The sequence below is a fragment of the Melanostigma gelatinosum genome (assembly GCF_949748355.1).
Source record: "Melanostigma gelatinosum genome assembly, chromosome: 20".
Taxonomy (NCBI): Eukaryota; Metazoa; Chordata; class Actinopteri; order Perciformes; family Zoarcidae; genus Melanostigma; species Melanostigma gelatinosum.
Window position 1 is genome coordinate 1,500,265 of NC_136653.1, and position 18,226 is coordinate 1,518,490.

General features: G+C 43.8%; 1 protein-coding gene across 1 annotated transcript in view; it reads right to left on the bottom strand.

Annotated features, from left to right (window-relative positions):
• LOC306794280 (uncharacterized protein) overlaps window positions 1-18,226 on the bottom strand; it is a gene marked incomplete at both ends in the record, with an annotated part of 83,969 nt that overhangs the window by 38,907 nt on the left and 26,836 nt on the right. The window contains 3 exons of the mRNA XM_079292321.1: window positions 12,846-12,899; window positions 13,375-13,428; window positions 13,557-13,610. Of these exons, the coding sequence (XP_079148447.1) occupies window positions 12,846-12,899; window positions 13,375-13,428; window positions 13,557-13,610 (162 nt within the window). The remainder of the gene's footprint in view (window positions 1-12,845; window positions 12,900-13,374; window positions 13,429-13,556; window positions 13,611-18,226) is intronic.

The following is an 18,226-nucleotide window of genomic DNA, read 5'->3' on the forward strand; positions in this document are numbered from 1 at the left end:
CCTCAGGCTCCATTCAAAATGTGGGTTGTTGGTGGAGAGTTGTGAGTTTGGATGGCGTTTATATAGTTTGGAGAGTTTAGAGAGAGATAGTTTGGATAGCGTTTATATAGTTTGGAGAGTTTAGAGAGAGATAGTTTGGAGAGTTAGGAGAGTGAGGAGAGAAGGATAGGTGATAAAATGGAGCCAGCTAGGAAGAGGAGGATTTCCCCTGTGTGGGAACACTTTGATTTGATAACTCCTAATAAGGTAAGCTAAAGCTAACTCTATTTCAGACACATTAGGTTTGCTTATCAAGAACTGTATTTTTCACAGTTTCTTATTTTATTCAAAGGTGAGGTGTTTATTGTGCTCCAAGGAGTTGGGGTACAATAACACCTCATCCATGCTAAGGCATTACCGTGCCTTGCATGAGAATAAGGAGGAAACTGGAGCTTCACCCAGCCATTGTAAGTCATTACAATATTACAAATGCACCATCACAATTTTTCCCTGTTCACTTTTGTTTATTGTGCAAATAAAGACAGGTAACAGACACTGTATTTATTCTCTTTTAACCAGCCACCAGAAAACAAGAGCTGGATGAAGCCCTCGTCTCCATGATAGTGAAGGACACACAGCCCTTCAGTATTGTGGATGATGTTGGATTCAGGGCGTTTGTGTCCAAACTGGATCCCGATTTAAAGTAATAGGATTTTTCAGCCAAACAAAAGCCACCGAAGCAATAAAACAACTGACCTCCGAGTGTGCCACCATTATACGGGCAAAACAAAGCAGAGAGGAAATCCCCCAGGCTTCCACCTCTCATGATGTCACAGGAGGTAATCTATTATTTTACATTTTGAGATCAATTATTCCGATGAGAACACTTAGTAACGTGATCTGTGGTTTCCTCTTAGGTAGCAAACTGTGGCATCGTTTAGACACCAGCGTCATGGAGGCACGGAAGACTCAAAATGTAACAGCAGATGCCACTGTGGAGGTCCAGCGCTACCTTTCCGAGCCAAATATAAGCAGGCTGGAAAAGCCTCTGGAGTACTGGGAGAGGCAAAAATTCCTGTATGCAAATTTATAGAGACTTGCTCTTGCGTTTTTGTGCACGCCAGCATCTTCTGTAGCCTGTGAAAGGGTGTTTTCAAAGGCCGGAGAGGTCGTGTCAAAAAAAAGGAATCGTTTAAAACCAAACACTGTTGAGAAACTGTTATTTCTGAATAAAAATGAATAAAATGTCCCGTGTCCTGTACATCACTGTCCAAGTTACACAAGCATATTCAGTCCCCTCTTCCTAGTTCCACAAGCACTTTCACTGTCCTCTGCCTGCTTAAGCCCATGCCATTTTCCTAAAGTGACATAATATCATTACACAACCTGCCATATCATATGACACTACCATTTTGGGAAAATTTACACACACAGAATACATTAAAAAAATATTTTATTATGCACATATGTCATAATTTATGTACAGAAATGATTTGGTCATACATTTTTGTAATTCCGTCATTCCCAACAGCCATAACAGACACAAAAATTCAATGCGTCACATTATGTGGTTCAGATACATCCTGTGTACATATCTGGTGAACAGCTTCAGGTGGTCCCTAACTACAAATATCTGGGGATCATTCTTGACTCTACACTCGCATACAAAAAACAAGTGAAGCATGTAATGGCAAAGGTCAAGTTTAGTCTACATAATTTCAGATACATACGCAACAACCTCACAACTGAAGCTGCTAAACTGTACTTTCATGCAATGATCCTCCCTCATATCACTTACTGTCTAACCACCTGGTCACACACTCACAACACAACCCTGAAGCCCCTTCAGTCCGTCTATAAGCAGGCTATCAAGGTACTTGACATCAAGCCCAGACACTACCACATTTGCAACATCTTGCCCAAATACCATCTTCTGTGTTGGGATGGTCTTGTCAAATTCCATAACAGCTGCTTAACCTTTAAAATTCTTAATGGCCTTGCACCTCCCCCGTTGAGCACTTTCATAACACAAAAGACCAATAGCAGACTAACCAGAGCAACAGCTCGCGGGGACCTAGTGTTCCCAGGCAGGAGAAGCAAGTTTAGCCAGCTATCATACTCTGTCACAGCTTCCGTCACCTGGAACACTCTCCCATCACACATAAGACAGAGCACCACATACAGGTTCTTCACACACAACCTCAAAGCCTGGCTCATTAACATACAGGTTCGTCCGTCCGTCCGTCCGTCCGTCCGTCCGTCCGTCCGTCTGTCCGTCTGTCTGTCTGTAGGATTGTATTGCACAGCTCTGTTTGCTTGTTTTTGTGTTGTTGTCTTGTTAAATAGTTTTTAAATGTTTAAATGTTTTCAGCGGCTTCTAACACCGTGCCCAGGGACAACGGTTGAAAATGAGCTTTTTTAGCTAACACTGTCACATTTACAGTAATGTTTTTATTAACATGTGCTGTCGATTAATGTGAACTGTCCCTGTACAAATAAAATAAAAAATAAATTAAAAAAATACAGCTGCCTGTGATTATACACTTGGCCAGTAGGTGGTATCGTGTGCACATGAAGCTTCGAGTAATGAACCCTTTCTCGAACCAATTGGCTGAAGTGTTGCGATGCCTCATGAGGCTTCATCTCGCCATCACTAGTGCTGTCAAATAACATGCATGTTCTTACTTACCTCTGCTGTGTTTCCTCTCCAGGGTGTTCATCCTAAAAGAATCCCCAGGGTACAAGCCCACCATTTTATAGTTCCAGGAATGTACCATGTGGGAATTACTAGAGGGGTGGTAGGAAAATTGAATCCTCTGTTCGGGCTAGAGATGATCTCGATGGTGAAGTTTTACCACAATAGAGATCAGATAGAGAATTGACCTTTAGAATGTTAGGCATCTATTTCAATGTATTGTTGTAGATTAGGGGATTGTGTGGTAGAGTGAGGGGCGGAGTCGCCTATCTTGCAGTGATGTGGAGGTCCTCGTTAGTGGCAGGCTATATAAGGCTGCCATGATTACATCTAGTCTGTCGCTGCCAGGACCACATGCTGCCCGTGGTCCCTGGAAAGGTTATGCATGTATTTGTTTGTTGTTTTGTTGGTGAAATAAACACCTGGTTGGGCACATGTACTCTCCGTGTCCTCCTCCTACGTCCAAAGTCCGGCCGCTGGGGGCCAGCCTAACACAGCAAATCATATTTAGGACAAACACAACCATTTCAACATGTCCTGGAAAGTTAAAGGTTTGGTTCGCTCAAGTGTGTCAAATTACCACTTTCCACCAAAGAACGAGTCCCTCTAAAAGCTGTTGAAAGCGTGTCCTAGTACTAGTAGTCTCCGACTGAAATTAATATTAAAAGCTCATTTCAGCAGACTTTATAGACCATATATCTGTCACCCCTTGTTGCACCATGCTCCTTCACTCTCCTATATAGAACCTTCAAAAGAACCTGCCAGCTACTACAGGACCGACTGTCCACCCTCCATAACAGAAAACAGAAGACTGGCAGCCAGGCTGATTAATTCTAACCTCAATGATGTCACTACCACAGACAGCATGTCTGTGCACTCTGTCATAAATAGCACTTCCTGTGTGTTTGTTTAGAGGTGGGCGGTTCAGTACATGGCAAGGAATGTTCCATGTGTGCCTCACTTTTACACGAGTAAAACAGCACCTCCAATATCTCCATCATTAATCACCTCGTTAAATATGAGTGATGGTACAGTTATTACATGTCAGTTTAATGTATTGTTCTCAAAATGGATATGTTTTGGGGGAATCCAAGGTTCTTAAATGTTTATTTTGATCAGATACAATGTTAGGTGACTGACAGTTAGAGCACTTTTAAGTCAAAGTGAAGTCACATTTAGTTTTGTAATGAAAAATAATGTCAACGTGATTTTTAAATGCATCATTATTTCTTTATTATTAAAAGAAAGAAAAAAGTTATTTGGGGAACTATCAACTATTACATATAGCTGACGCTGTGCTGCTGTTTTCCCTCCAATTTGCCTGTCACCTGATCCAGCTCACTTGTGCGTGGTGTCTGTTTCACCCTTTTTTCTAGTTTTAATTGATCTACTAATAGTACGATGTCAGCCAACACGTACTAGAACTTCTTTAGAACTTTTTTAGAACTAGAACTGTTTTTGCATTGATCTGCTATGGCTTCACTCACCTCTCCATCCGACTGTGTGAGCTGCGCCCGCCTGGTGGATAAAATCACAGAGCTGGAGGGAAGAATATCCACGCTCTACAGGATCCAGTATGCCGAGACCCTCATGGACACCATCATCTTCGGCCCATCACAGACTGACACAGCCAGCGACCGCGTGCATGAGTCCATCGCTTCCAGTCCTGCTCCTGCTGCCGCGGCCCCTCCTCCGGTCGCAGCTCCTGAGGCGTCCTGGCTACGGCTCGGAGCTAAGCCTAAAGCCCTGGTCAGCTCTACTCCATCACATCACGAGCCCTGGTCCCTGGTCTGTGCTCGCGGCAGCCGGAGAGGGAGACGCTCATCTCCTACACCCCATGGCTTCGATGTCCAGCTGAAGAATGGATTTGATGCCCTTGCCCTGCACGAGTTCCCTCCTCTGACTACGGACTCCCAGCTTCCTACATCATCCCAGCTGCCGCCTCGGGGCACCCACAGCCCCGGGTAAACCGACATCCCTACGCCAGTCATTCCTGAGCCCTCCTCTTGCCCCAGGACACGCCGCTCCATACCGTGCTTTACACCAGCACCGCGGCGAGCTTCGGTCGCCCGTTCTCTCAGTCCTTGCTCGTCTGCTCCGCCACCACTGGTTGAATCCTCGCCTCCATCCACGCGTATTGCACGCGCAGTGTTGCCGCCTCGTCCCCTCTTCGCCCCGACGACGCTGATAGTCGGGGACTCAATCATCAGGAACACCCGTTTTTTTCAACGCGGAGACACACTGCTTCCCCGGAGCAACGGCTCAAGACATCCTGCTGACACTGCCTGGTCTGCTGCGCGCCCTCCCGTCTTCCATTTGGCGAATTATCGTTCATGTGGGAATTAACGATACAGCCCTCCACCAGTCTGAGTTGACCAAGATGGATTTTACATATCTTTTAAGCTTTTTAAACAGCTGTGGACTGTCTGTTTTTATCAGTGGTCCAAGTCCAACACTCGGCCGTGGATCACAGCGGTTCAGCAGAGTCCTCAGCCTCCACACCTGGCTCCAGGCCGCCTGCAGGACCAACAACGTGAGCTTCATTGACAATTTGAATCTGTTTTGGGGCCGCTCTTCCGCTTTTAAGAAGGATGGTATTCATTTTAACAAGCTGGGTAGCCGCCTGCTAGCGGCTAATTTACAGCATGCTGTTCACTCCCATTCACATGATTGACTGTTTACACCTGGATCCCCTGTCCGCTGTCACTCTTCCTCTACGATCATTCATCAGCCACATTCATCCCCTACAAGCAACACCAGCTCCCCCTGGCGGCATGGAGGGTCTCCTACTACTCTCTCCCCAGCCTCTACCGTAACTTCCACTCCACGACCCATGAACATTCCCGTGAGAATCACAGACTTGCGCTCACGCCCTAGTTGTGGTCGGTTTCGAGGTGCTGCACGAGTGATCCGTCCTATTGCACATACCCCCAAAGCTTCCTGTGCTGATGACGACACAGTGTCTTCCCCCATCACCCCTGGGGGTGCGCGAGCTGCCTCTAGGGGGTGCGCGAGAGGAAAAGTGTAATGGCGGTCTGATGGTGTAATAATATTAAATATAAAAAAAAAATGTAATTTTAATTTAAAAACTGTCAGGTGGGACATCTGAAGCTATCAGTCGTAAAAGATGAGAGGGACAGAGAGAGAGAGAGGAATCGGAGGCGAGGGGAACGGAGAGGTGCGTTGGGGAGAGACCGGGAGAAGAAATCGAGCCAGAGTCAGAGGAAGATGAGATGGAGGAGACCGAAAAGGAGGAAGGGATAGCACAGACAAATCGGGAGCACATCGGCCCATCGCAGAGTCAAGGTGAAAAAAGAGGAAACGAGAGTGAGCATCAGACTGGGAAAAAAAGAGGAAATATGATGAAAAGTATCTGTGTCTGGGCTTCACTTGGATTGGCAACGCAGATTCCCCAAAGCCACAGTGCGTGGTGTGCAGTGAGGTTCTGGCTAACAGTCTGAAGCTCTTATTTACGTCGCCACCTGAACACCAAGCATGCCAGTGCAAGTCAAAAGCCCCTTACATTGTTTATATCGAAATTGGAGGAGTTACAAAACAGCCAAAAACAACTGGAGTCTCATTAATGTGTTGGTCTATAAATGACGCACTACGGGCTTCATATCTGGTTACAGAATAGCGAGAAAGGGGCTACCGCACACAATCGCCGAAGACGTGAGCTTGCCAGCTGCCAGAGAGATGGTGGAATGTATGATTGGGGAGAAAGAAGCAAAAAAGTTGGACATGATCCCGGTGTCCAACAACACTGTTGCGCCGCATCGATGCTTTGTCCGAAGACATCCTGGCTACATTAGTCGCTCATTAATTGTAAATGAAATGTGATAATCTGCCTCTGAGCCTGTGCGTGTCCTCGCCATCCGTATTGCTCTTTAAAAGTGACGCCTTGTGTCACTGAAAGTTATTGAAACTTTGTTGCAGTGTTTCAGGGCGTTTTCACACCTTCAGTTCGTTTGCTTTGTTGCAGTTGCTCCTTTGTTCGGTTTGTGTTCACACTGCAACATTTAACAGCGGACTAAATCTTGTAAACAAATGCCACACGCGAGCAAACTGTTCTCTCATTGGTCCGATTCTTATGCGGCTATGAAGGCTTAAAAGGCTCTGTTGCTTCTTTTTTTATTTTTTATTTTTTATTACGGGGGGGGGGGGGGGGTGCGCAAACCCGGTCGGGATGTAGAAGGGGGTGCGCGGCCTAAAAAGTTTGGGAACCGCTGGTGTAGAGTAAGGACCGTATCAGCAACCAAGCAGGCCCAAGAGAAATGTGCAGGTATGTTTACATCCTGTTTAATGTGCTGCAGCTGAGCAGCTAATTGGCTAACGTTAGCGGTGCAATTTTCTTCTCTGTTTGTTTGGTCGCTAATTCAACAAACGAAGGTGCAGGACAAGATGTGTGTGTTCACGTTTAATAGATAAGATGGAGACTTATGTAGAGAAGTCAATGCGGCTTTAAATGGTTTGGATGTTTATTCAGTTACTTCTTCCATCCGTCCAAGCTTCATATGGAAATCAACACATGCACAACACATTCACCTCAACTAACTAAACTCAACCTCCCACTTTTCATCTTGATTCATAAAAATATTTTTTACAAATGCAAAAAACCTCAAAAGCAACAAACATCCTCAAGGCTCAAATGCTATGTATACAAAGAACTCACAGCCGGATTTTCACATAGTTTCAAATTATTCCAATGGTGACAGTTTTTGTTTGCAGAAATATGAACTTCTACGGTTTCATATTGTAGTTTATATATAGTGTAGTTTCATAGTAATATAAAGGCTTGTTTTGTTGCAATAATGATCACAATAATGATGACATGTAAAGTAAAGTTGGCGAATGCCCATTTAGAAAGTTTGGAAACAGAAAGCACTCTACAAATGTAGCTGCTCCTTTTGTACTCACAAGTTGTAGTTATTTAAGATGATCAAATGCACAACCAGCCATTCTCCCCTTCACTGTTTGTGTAGCGCCTCGTCAGACATGCATCGCTGAAATAAAGCTTCTTATACAAACCTTTGAACATCTCATGTTAATGTCTGTCTGCCAAGATGCCAAACATTTTGGTACAAAAATACCTTATTATTACAGTCAATCTGCACTATAATTTGCAAGAGCTGCATACCAAATAATATTTTTATACTGTTTTAAATAAGATCTCCTGCTCTTATTCTGAGAGTCAAAAGGACACATTTTAAGTCTAAAAGGTTAAAAAGAAATGCATATTGACCCAGAGCTCTCTGCTTCCTAAGCTATATATCTATATATATATATATATATATATAGATATATATATATATATATAGATATATCTATATCTATATCTATCTATATATATATAGATAGATATAGATATAGATATATATATATATATATAGATATATCTATATCTATATCTATCTATATATATATAGATCTAGATATATATATATATATATATATAGATATATATATATATATATATATATAGATATATCTATATCTATATCTATCTATATATATATAGATCTAGATATATATATATATATATATATATATATAGATATATAGATATAGACACACGCACACACACACACAAACACACACCCCATCCACACATGGGCACCAGCTGTGTGCTGTTCCATCTCCCTGAGTACCACCATCCTCCAGTTGGAGTAGAGCAGATATGTGGGAGAAAGAAGGTTTATTTTGATAACCGAAACAGTCCAAATTACTGAGTAGGCTGGCTGCGAGTCAAGCTGGTGGAACACTCAAAGGACTTCAGAGGAAACTCTAAATAGCATTGCACACTTGTAGCTGGTGGGCATGCTCACGTGCTTGCAGATGTGTGCATGCGCTCTTTCATGTAGCTACTTGCTCTTTTCCAGTTACATCAAGCACACATCCCATATACACTATGAATGTGGCGTGTGCTCCTGCACTGGTGTAAATTGAATTAACTGACTGGAGAGTTTTTTCCGAGTTTGACTTGATTTTAGTAAGTTTGGGCTGTAAAACACTAATGCAAATTGGATCCAAACCACATTTGGAGGTGGTTTGAAATGCTATTCCAATCAGATTTCTACAGATGCCTGTCAGTCCAGATGCTATCAATGCTCAAATTAGATTTCAACGTGTGGAAGTGCTGAGCAGAGTCCATGCTGCTAGCAGAGCGCGATGGAAGACAGCAAAGGAGACAAACATCCGTGGTCAGACACTGAAATAAATTGTCTGCTGGCACTTTCACTCTTTCTGCTGCTTCCTTACAACATCGCAAGGTATCCCAGCCTCCACGACAGCAACAGGGGGCAATGCCTCCATGTTGGAAAGCTGCGTCATCAGCCTATGTCATTAATATGGCAACTCATCAGATGGTATGTATGGTATCTGTACAGAAAGATCCAGTCTGATCACTTGCCAATAACAGTGCAGACAGTCTTTCTTAAAGTCAATAGAAAGATGCAAGTGGCACAATAAGCAAACTCACTCAAGGCAGACATGGCCACACAAGTTGAAAATATTCTAACTCTATAAATCTACCTCAGAAATGTACACGTATTACCAACCTGCCTCGTTCATCTTCTCTCACTCACCCATTATTCCCATCACACACAAGACATCAAACATCTGTCCAGTTATTTCACTTGCTGTTCTGTGCGAATATAATGTTCATAAACAAACAGTCCAGCAGTCAGAGGCGAAAAATGACTTCCACCTCTTCCAACTGTAGTTGTTATCAACAAAACTTCAGTGTGAGACCTCACAAATGCTCTTTTGGCTGAAAATCCCTGCAGTCAGGTGCCAACATCTGGGGGAAGGTTTCCCCCAAAGAGCCTGTAGCAGCAGGCTACAGGCTACCTTACTCCCTAAGGTCTTGGAATTAAATGTTTAACTATCAATGAGTGTAATGTCTGTATTTCAACATTTGTTGTCACTACAGTAGGAACAGTCTGCACTGACCTTTGGTCCTGGTGTCCCAATTAGTCCAGCGGTGCCTGGTAATCCTGGCTCCCCCTGGTTGGACCATAAACACACTCTGAGAGGAAAACTGGAGCAGCGGCAGCTAAATTCAACACTATTACTGTCATCTATGTAAACAAAGGAGAAGCTCGGATAACAACACGCACACAGAAGGAGAGCGACTTCATTCTCAGCTGAGGTGGACATTACTTATATCTTTACACAGCAAATAGTTGTTTGCTGCTAAATTAATTTTCAGAATGTTAATTACAGAACATTTAAATGGAGCTGGATCTTACCGTTGGTCCCGATTCTCCTGGAGGTCCTTGCTCACCTCTCTCGCCAGCAAGACCCTGTATAAAAGGAAATGTGATGACATTTGGTGCTGATATTCAATATATTCAATTTTTTTATCGAATCAGTAGTCATTGTTTTGTATTCTTTAATTCATCAGGGGTCTCATTTGCTATTGCATATACACAAAAGGGGCCAAAAGTTGTGATCTATAAAAATTTACTTGATGAAAGTATGTGCGCAACTTTATGGAAACTTTACCACGTAAGTTTTCACATTATGGAGACAGGGGGGAATTGGCGATGTATGTTGAGGAGGTGAATTGAAGCCAGAATGTAGAAATTAAGTGTCATGGGCTCACACTTTTAATTTGACTTCATATCACTGGCTACTTATAGATCCACTTCATCACAAACATTCAAACCAGCAGTAGCTTGTGCTAGTGAGGCCTAACGGACCGCAGAGAGCGGACTGTATGCTGCTGACACTGTGCAGTGAGCAGCTGTTGAAATTATCATCATGGGTTGTAGAAATCTAAGATAGCAATTAGCATTAAACAATTGCAGAACAGTGTCAGAAGTTTTCAATATATATAATATTGTCTTATACTGCTCATATATCACCATGTATAATTTCAGTTTTCAAATGTTTTTTTGTGTGTAAAATCGCTGCAGTAAACACGACTGTCTCCACTGTGACAGCCAGTGACAGCTCTCACACAATCATTACACTCCATATCCTCATTATCAAGCCGAATCATAATGCAGGCCAAGTTCACCCTCAACGTCAATTCATTATTGAATTGGGTCACCTGTCAAACTTCCATTTTCAAATGAAATCCCAGGGAGGGGCATACCCTGATTGTGGCGATTAGTTTGGCAACTTATGAAGCAATCACTCTGATTGCTGTAAACATATACATACTGCATAATGCTGCGTGATGGTACAGGCCCTGCTAAAGGACCAAGTGAATGTATTGATCATTGACCATGTGGGCGCGTAGAGGGCGAGATATGAGGCGGTTACACGTGCCGACAATCCCAAGTTGATTTGCAACATATAAAAGGAAATTTTTAGCAGGTTATGTTTTTATAAATGTATAAAAGGTTTCATGATTCTGAATATTATTTGGCATATGTACATGTCTTAATTTGTATGCACAAACACTAAAACTCACCGCAAACCCAAAATAGTATCCATGTTAGAATCAATCTGAGCTGGTACATCCACTGTGCTATTGCTTTACATTAAATGCAAATCGTATTATTAATATATAATTAAATCATCATATGAGATGAAAAGGAAACTACTGCATTATACTTTTTTTGTTATAAGAGAACATCTGGCCTCATATGTTCATCTATCACTCATTGTGTTACTCAGTTGAAGCAGGAATACAAAGCACTTCATCATTGGAACAAGATGAGCATAATGAATGCTCTGTAAGTCTGTGTTAAAATTACCCTATTAATTGGACCAGTAGTTCAAGGCAAAGAAAGTGAATTGTCCCTGTGAGTAGTGGCCCTGTTATGGCGGCACATTAGGTGTGGTAGCCAGAACTGGTTCATTTCCACTTTTACATACTCTGCACATGTATATGATGTATATTCATGAATCCATGAAGATATACTAAGTATGCACAATATTTGACAAGAGTTCTTATCCAGGAAGCTTTACAATGCTACCCCAAATTCATGAGTGCCAAAAGCATCACCGGATCTATCAAAAACAGACAACTCACAGACACTGGGTTGTGTATGTTGGAGTAAGAGTCTTCAAGTAGCCAGGGGCATAGCTATGACTAGAAAGTGCTTTGCTTATTTAACACTCTCTATTGTTTGTCACCTGCTATACTGTCCATTCATATGGTCAGCAGCAACTAAGAAGGACATAAATGAACTACAACTGGTTCAAAACCGAGGTGCCAGATTAGCACTCCAGTGTTCAACGAGAACTAATACAGCATACATGCACTCTCGTCGGTCATGGATCTCAGTGGAAATTAAACTCCACTATAGCCTTCTCATGTTTTTCAGAAACGTAGTATTTAATCAGACACCTGACTATTTCTTCAATCAGTTACAATACACATGCAACAGACAAAACCATCACACAATGAATGCTAGCTGAGGTCACTCGATACCTCGAACCCCAAGAACTAACCTCCTCAAACGTACAGTTATTTTTCGTGCAATTACTGCTTGGAACTTACTACCTCCTCATATAACTCATACAGGTAATAATCTGTCATTTAAAAAACAATTAAAGGCTCACCTCAGGCCATTAAGCCATTAACCACTTGACGTTTTCCATTTCTTTTGTAGTCTCCTGATCCTTCTTTGTATAAATTATGGATGCACTGTGTGTATATGGTCGCTTATGACAATATACATTCTAGTCTTTGACTGCACTATGTATCTGATTGTACTATTTTTACTTTTCGTTTCACGTCATGTTTTGCACGTTTTGTATGTATTACGTTTTGTCCTTTCTGTGGACTCTAGGAAGATTAGCGGCCGCTAAGGCGGCAGCTAATGGAGATCTAGTTAATAAACAAATAAACTAACCAAGTCCTATGATTGTGCTGACGCATGTTTTTATGATTCTGTTAGGTAGCCCGGCCAACTGGGGCTGGCCAGAGACGTCTGCTCCCTCAAACCAAAGCTGTGTCTTGCAAAAAACTAGTAGGCTACAGTAAAAACTGTTGATGTATTAGTCTGGTTAGCACTGAGTCAATATTTGCTCAGTTTCTGTCTTAATTAACCATTATTGTATTAAGGGAGTCTCACCTTGGGTCCTAGTTCTCCTGATAAGCCTGGTTCCCCTCGGTCTCCCTGGGCAGTATCAGCAGAATCAGGTACTATCAGTACTGGCAGCAGATTAGGAAAGCCACAACACTGATACAACTGCTTCTTTAAAGATTTACCTTGATGCCTGTTAGACCAGGCTCCCCTCTTAGTCCTGCTGGGCCACCTTCACCCTGCTCAACCAAGGCAAGAAAGGAGGTAAGAGCATGCAATCAAAGTCTGGAACTAATTCAATAAAATTAATAAATGCTATCAAACATTTTAAAAGGCCATTGTAAAATCCATAGAGTATTTTCTCCATAACCTCTCCATTATCAAAGGCCAAGGAAAGTTCGATGACGACAAGTTGTGAACAGGGCAAAACGTTGAGATGTTGTTGTGATGTCTTGAGAGATATATGGGATTAGCAGCCCGCCGATACATATTAGGGGTGCAATGGATCATAGAACTCAACCCATGCCTAGATTGTTTTTGCCACTAATACCAATTGCCGATTGATGACGGCCAATAAAGATCGTTTTTGTTTTGTTTTGTTTTAATAAAAGACAAACTGAAGAGTGTCGGCATAGCAAGACAGATTGATGGATAATGCATTTTAAAGAAAGCATATGGCGATTTGAAGATGTTGTAATGCAATCTATTTTTTACCTTCATCCCTGGTATTCCAGGAGGGCCGGATTCCCCAGGTTTCCCGACATTACCCTGGTGAGAATTAGAACATAAGCTGATTGTATAATGTGCATACAACTTGTATCTTGAAGAATGTTGACAGTAGTATGACATGATGAAAAATATAAATGTGATGAAATAAAAAAGTGATAAGCACTTACAGGCTTACCATCAGGTCCTGGTGGTCCATCCCTCCCTTTCTCCCCTCGGAAACCCTGAGACAGAAATTACAAAGGCATAAATGCATATTATTTTAGGCTGGCAATGATATGTCAGTCTCTCCAACATTTAGTTCCAGACAAAAATGATCTTAACAACTATTGGATGCCTTGCTATGATGGTATACCATATTAACTCTTGTGATTCCCTGACCTTTTAGTGCTGGCTTGGCCAGGCACAGCCCAAAAAAACTACAAGGAGCTGCCGCCCTGTAGGCCCTCCCCTCTAAGGGATAGGCATTGGGGCAAGGTGATCGTGAGCTAGGCACCAGGCAAAAATAGGAACCTAGGCATGCTGACTTCTGGAATCGCAGACTGCCTCTAGGGACGTGGAATGTTCCCCTCACCTCTCTGGAGGGGAAGGAACTGAAGCTGGTGTGGGAGGTCAACTAGATGTAGTTAGGCTCACCTCCACGAATAGCACTGGCTCCAGAACCAAACTCCCGGAGAGAGGCTAAACTCTTGCCTTCTCCGGAAGTGCCCAGGGCAAGAGGCACTTGGCGGTTGAGGGGATACTTACATGCCACCGCTTAACCGCTGCTGTGTTGGAGATTTTTCCCCAGGTAATCATACTATTCAACTGTGAGTCGCTGAGAAGAACTCTCTTACTGTTGTTTGTGCTTATGCAATGAAACTGCATGGAATACCCAGCCTTCCTGGAGTCTCTGGGTGGTGCCCTTGGGTCTCTATAGTCCTGTTGTGGGACTTCAATGCTTGCGTGGGTAACGAGGGAGAAACTAACCTGGAGTGGGATTATTGTGACTGCCTGCCTAATCTGAACCCAAGTGGAGCTTTGTTGTTGGAAATCGGTGCTAGTCATTGCTTGGCCAAAACAAATACCATGTTCGTGCATAGGGTGGATCTTATGTGTACTTGGTACCATAACACCCTGGGCCATAGATCGATGACTTTGTGTGGTTGTATCATCAGATCTATGGTCTTACGTCCTGGACACCAGGGTAAAGAAATGAGCAGAGCTGTCCACTAATCACCACATGGAAATCAATTGGATCATATAGCGGGGGAGACTGTCAGACCGACCTGGTGTCCACAAGGTGTGAGTGGGCCTCTATTGTAGAAGTGGCTGCTAGGAGTTGTGGTCAGAAGGTCATTGGTGCCTGTTGTGGCAGCAATCTTAGATCTTGCTGGTGGACATCAGTGGTAATAGAGTATGTCAAACTGAAGCAGGAGGCCTTTCAGGCTTAGCTAGCCCAGGCATTTCTATAAACAGCAGACATGTACCATTTGGCAAAAAGAGCTGCAGCTGTGGCGGTTTCCAAAGCAAAAACCCTGAACTATGGTGTAGGAGGAGTTCCGGGAGACTATGGTGAAGGACTTTCGGTTGTCCTCAAGGAAGTTCTGGCAAACCGTTCGACGACTCAGAGAGGGATAACCTGTATAACTATGTATGACCAAAGTGAAAGCTGTGTCCGTATAGTCTGCACAAAGTCAAACATGGTTCCAGTGGGTATTGGCCTCCGCCAGGGTTGTCCCTTTTCACAGACCCTGTTTGTGATATTAATGGACAGGATTACGAGTTGCAGACAGGTGAGGGGAGTGTAAATGGTAAATGGATTGTACTTATATCGCGCTTTTCTAGTATTCGGACCACTCAAAGCGCTTTAACACTAAATGTCATGATTTCCCCATTCACACCCATTCATACACTGATGGCAGGGGCCACAGTGAATGAATGAATGAATTAATTGTATTTATATAGCGCTTTTCACAGACAGTAGTATCACAAAGTGCTTAACAGAGCAGATAAAATAAAAAAATATTAAAAAATAAAATAAAAATGTAAAACATATTTTAAGAGCAGGTCTAGGACATGGGTTTACTTTTACACAAACGCCAGCCTAAACAGGTGGGTTTTGAGCTGGCTTTTAAAAGTATCCACAGTATCTGAGAGGCGCAGCGTTGCAGGCAGAGCATTCCAGAGCCTCGGGGCCACTGCCTCAAAGGCTCGGCCACCACGGGTCTTAAATCGTGTGCGTGGGACTGACAGAAGACCTAGAGCGTTTGACCTGAGAGTGTGGGTGGGTGAATAGGGGCGAAGTAGATCAGCTACATAAGCCGGAGCCTGACCGTGACCTGACAATGCAAGGTTCCACCTGCCCAACAGGACTAACTAACATTCATACCCATTCACACACCACAGGCACAGCTACGGGAGCAACTCGGAGTTAAGTGTCTTGCCCAAGGATACATTGATGAATTAGCATGGACTAGCGGAGCCGGGGATCGAACCACCGATCCTCTGATTGAAGGACGACCCTGCTCTACTACTGAGCCACAGTCGCCCAGTCTGGTTCGAGGACCTCGGAATTGCAACTGATGTAGTTCTGTTGGCTCCTTCAGAGCGTAACCTGATGCATGCACTGGGGCGGTTTGCAGCGAGTTTGAAGCGGCCGGGATGAGAATTAGTACCACCAAGTATGAGGCCATCATTCTCTGCTGAAAAATGGTGGATTGCACGCTCCGGGTTGGGATGAAGTCACTGCCCCAAGCACTGGAGTTCATGTATCGGGGAGTCTTGTTCAAGAGTGAAGGTACAGTGGGGCGTGAGATGGATAGGCAATTCCTTATGTCGGCAGCAGTGATGCAGGCATTGCACCAGACTGCTGTAGTGTAGAGGGAGCTGAGCCGGTAGAAAAATATCTTGTTTTTCCAGTCCATCTGCATTCCAACACTCACTTATAGTCATGAGCTTTTGGTAGTGACCAAAAGAATGTGATCACAGTTAAAAGCTGCCGAAATGAGATTCCTTTGTAGGATGGCTGGGCTCAGCCTTCGAGATAGGGCAAGGATCTTAAACATCTGGAGGGAACTCAGAGTATAGCCGCTGCTCCTTCACATTGAAAGGGGCAAGCTAAGGTGGTTCGGGTATCTGATGAAGATGCCTCCTGGATGGATCCCTTAATAGCTTTTCTATTAAGCCCCAGAACAAGTTGGGGGGTTATATATTTCATTTGGCCTGAGATCACCTCAGGGTTCCCCAGGAAGAGCTGGAAAGTGTTGGTGGGGAGAGGGGCATCTGGAATACCTTCCTAAACCTGCTGCTGATGGATGGATGGATGGATTGTCATCGTGAGCATGTTGCCACGCTAATGTTATAATTTAGCTCAAAGCTGTTATGCTTATACAATAATATTTCGCTTGATTAAGTATTTGCTAAAATGTTCAGATGGACTTTGTGTTCTAAGCCAAACCAATTTTTAGCAGAGTATTAGAAGTCTGCCCCCATTTTTTAAGTACTGCATGTTTCAACAACCATCCATAAAGTACACTAAGAGATTCCAAAAACCTACCTGGGTAAACAAATGTTCATGTGACTTATTACAAGTGAGTGACTGCAACTAGATGTCATTGGAGGACAGAAGTTCAGTTGTCTAGTGTTGGGGTCTGACCATATGGCTTAAAAATGTGCTGCGAACAAAGAGAATCAGGCCTCCACTTTTTCAAGCAAAGGTTTCATCCTGATTTGTAGGTTGATAAGAGCAAACCTCCTCGGGAGGAATGTCACACTAGGGTGTAAATTCCCCCCCCCCAAAAAACCATGGTCACCTGAATGCACCGCTGCAATCTCATTGGCCGAGAGCCAATAGACCCCAGGACCCCTGTGGTTCAACCACTGTTCTACAAAACTGTCTGCAGCCCCCACCTCAACGCTTTTTCCCTTCGACCTCCGTCGAACAGGGAGCACACAACGCTCTCTTCGCCCGGACCTTCATCCTGGACACATGAAGACACATCGGCCTCTCCTCCCCCCTCCAGCACGACGGAGGCCACGAGGAAGCCGCGGCCCTCAAACCCTCAAACCCTCATCAAACCCTGACAGGTCACGAGCCATTTCGCTGGACGAAACAACAGTGTTCCACTTTGAGTAAGGCTCCTTTACCCAGCCGATAACGAATCCGCTTCAGCGATCCGTTCTCCGCTTCTTTTTCTTTTTGTGCACACTCCGGCAGGAAGACGTCTAATCCTCTCCTGACCGATGATTACCGGGAGACGTACGGACCACGTTGTCTCAGCCGAAGTTAAACTGTCCTCCCTGCAGCGAGGATAGATCACGTCTGCGTTTCGCTCCAGAGCGAGCTCACGCCACGACAACACAGCGCCGGCAAAGCCGCGTTGCAAGCAAGCTCCCCCTGCTCCCCCTTCCCGACGAGGAAAACGGACCGCTTTGCCACGAACACACTTCAACGTTGCAACGACGCATCGACAAGTAAGATTCTTGGCATCTGGGCATAGTTTAGCTCAAATTAACTTAAGTATAATTCAGGTCATTCATTTATATGTTGATATTCCCGTGTTTTTGTGTGTTTAAGTTACTGTCGCGTGATATTGAGATATTGCGCAATCATTACGGACCAGAGAAGCTCCGCTGTATTAGTGTATTAACTGCTATGACTGTTTATTTGGGATTATTTTCATTCATTGTCTTCCACTCCGCGTGGGAGTTCTCTTTTCATTAACTCGACTCTGTGAGTGAGCTGAGGGTCGTGGCTTATCACGGCATATGCTACCGGCAGTTCAAAGACGACAGCGGTATACTTATGCGTGATGGAACCAGCAAACTCAGGCTCCCTACAACATCGCACGCCGAAGTG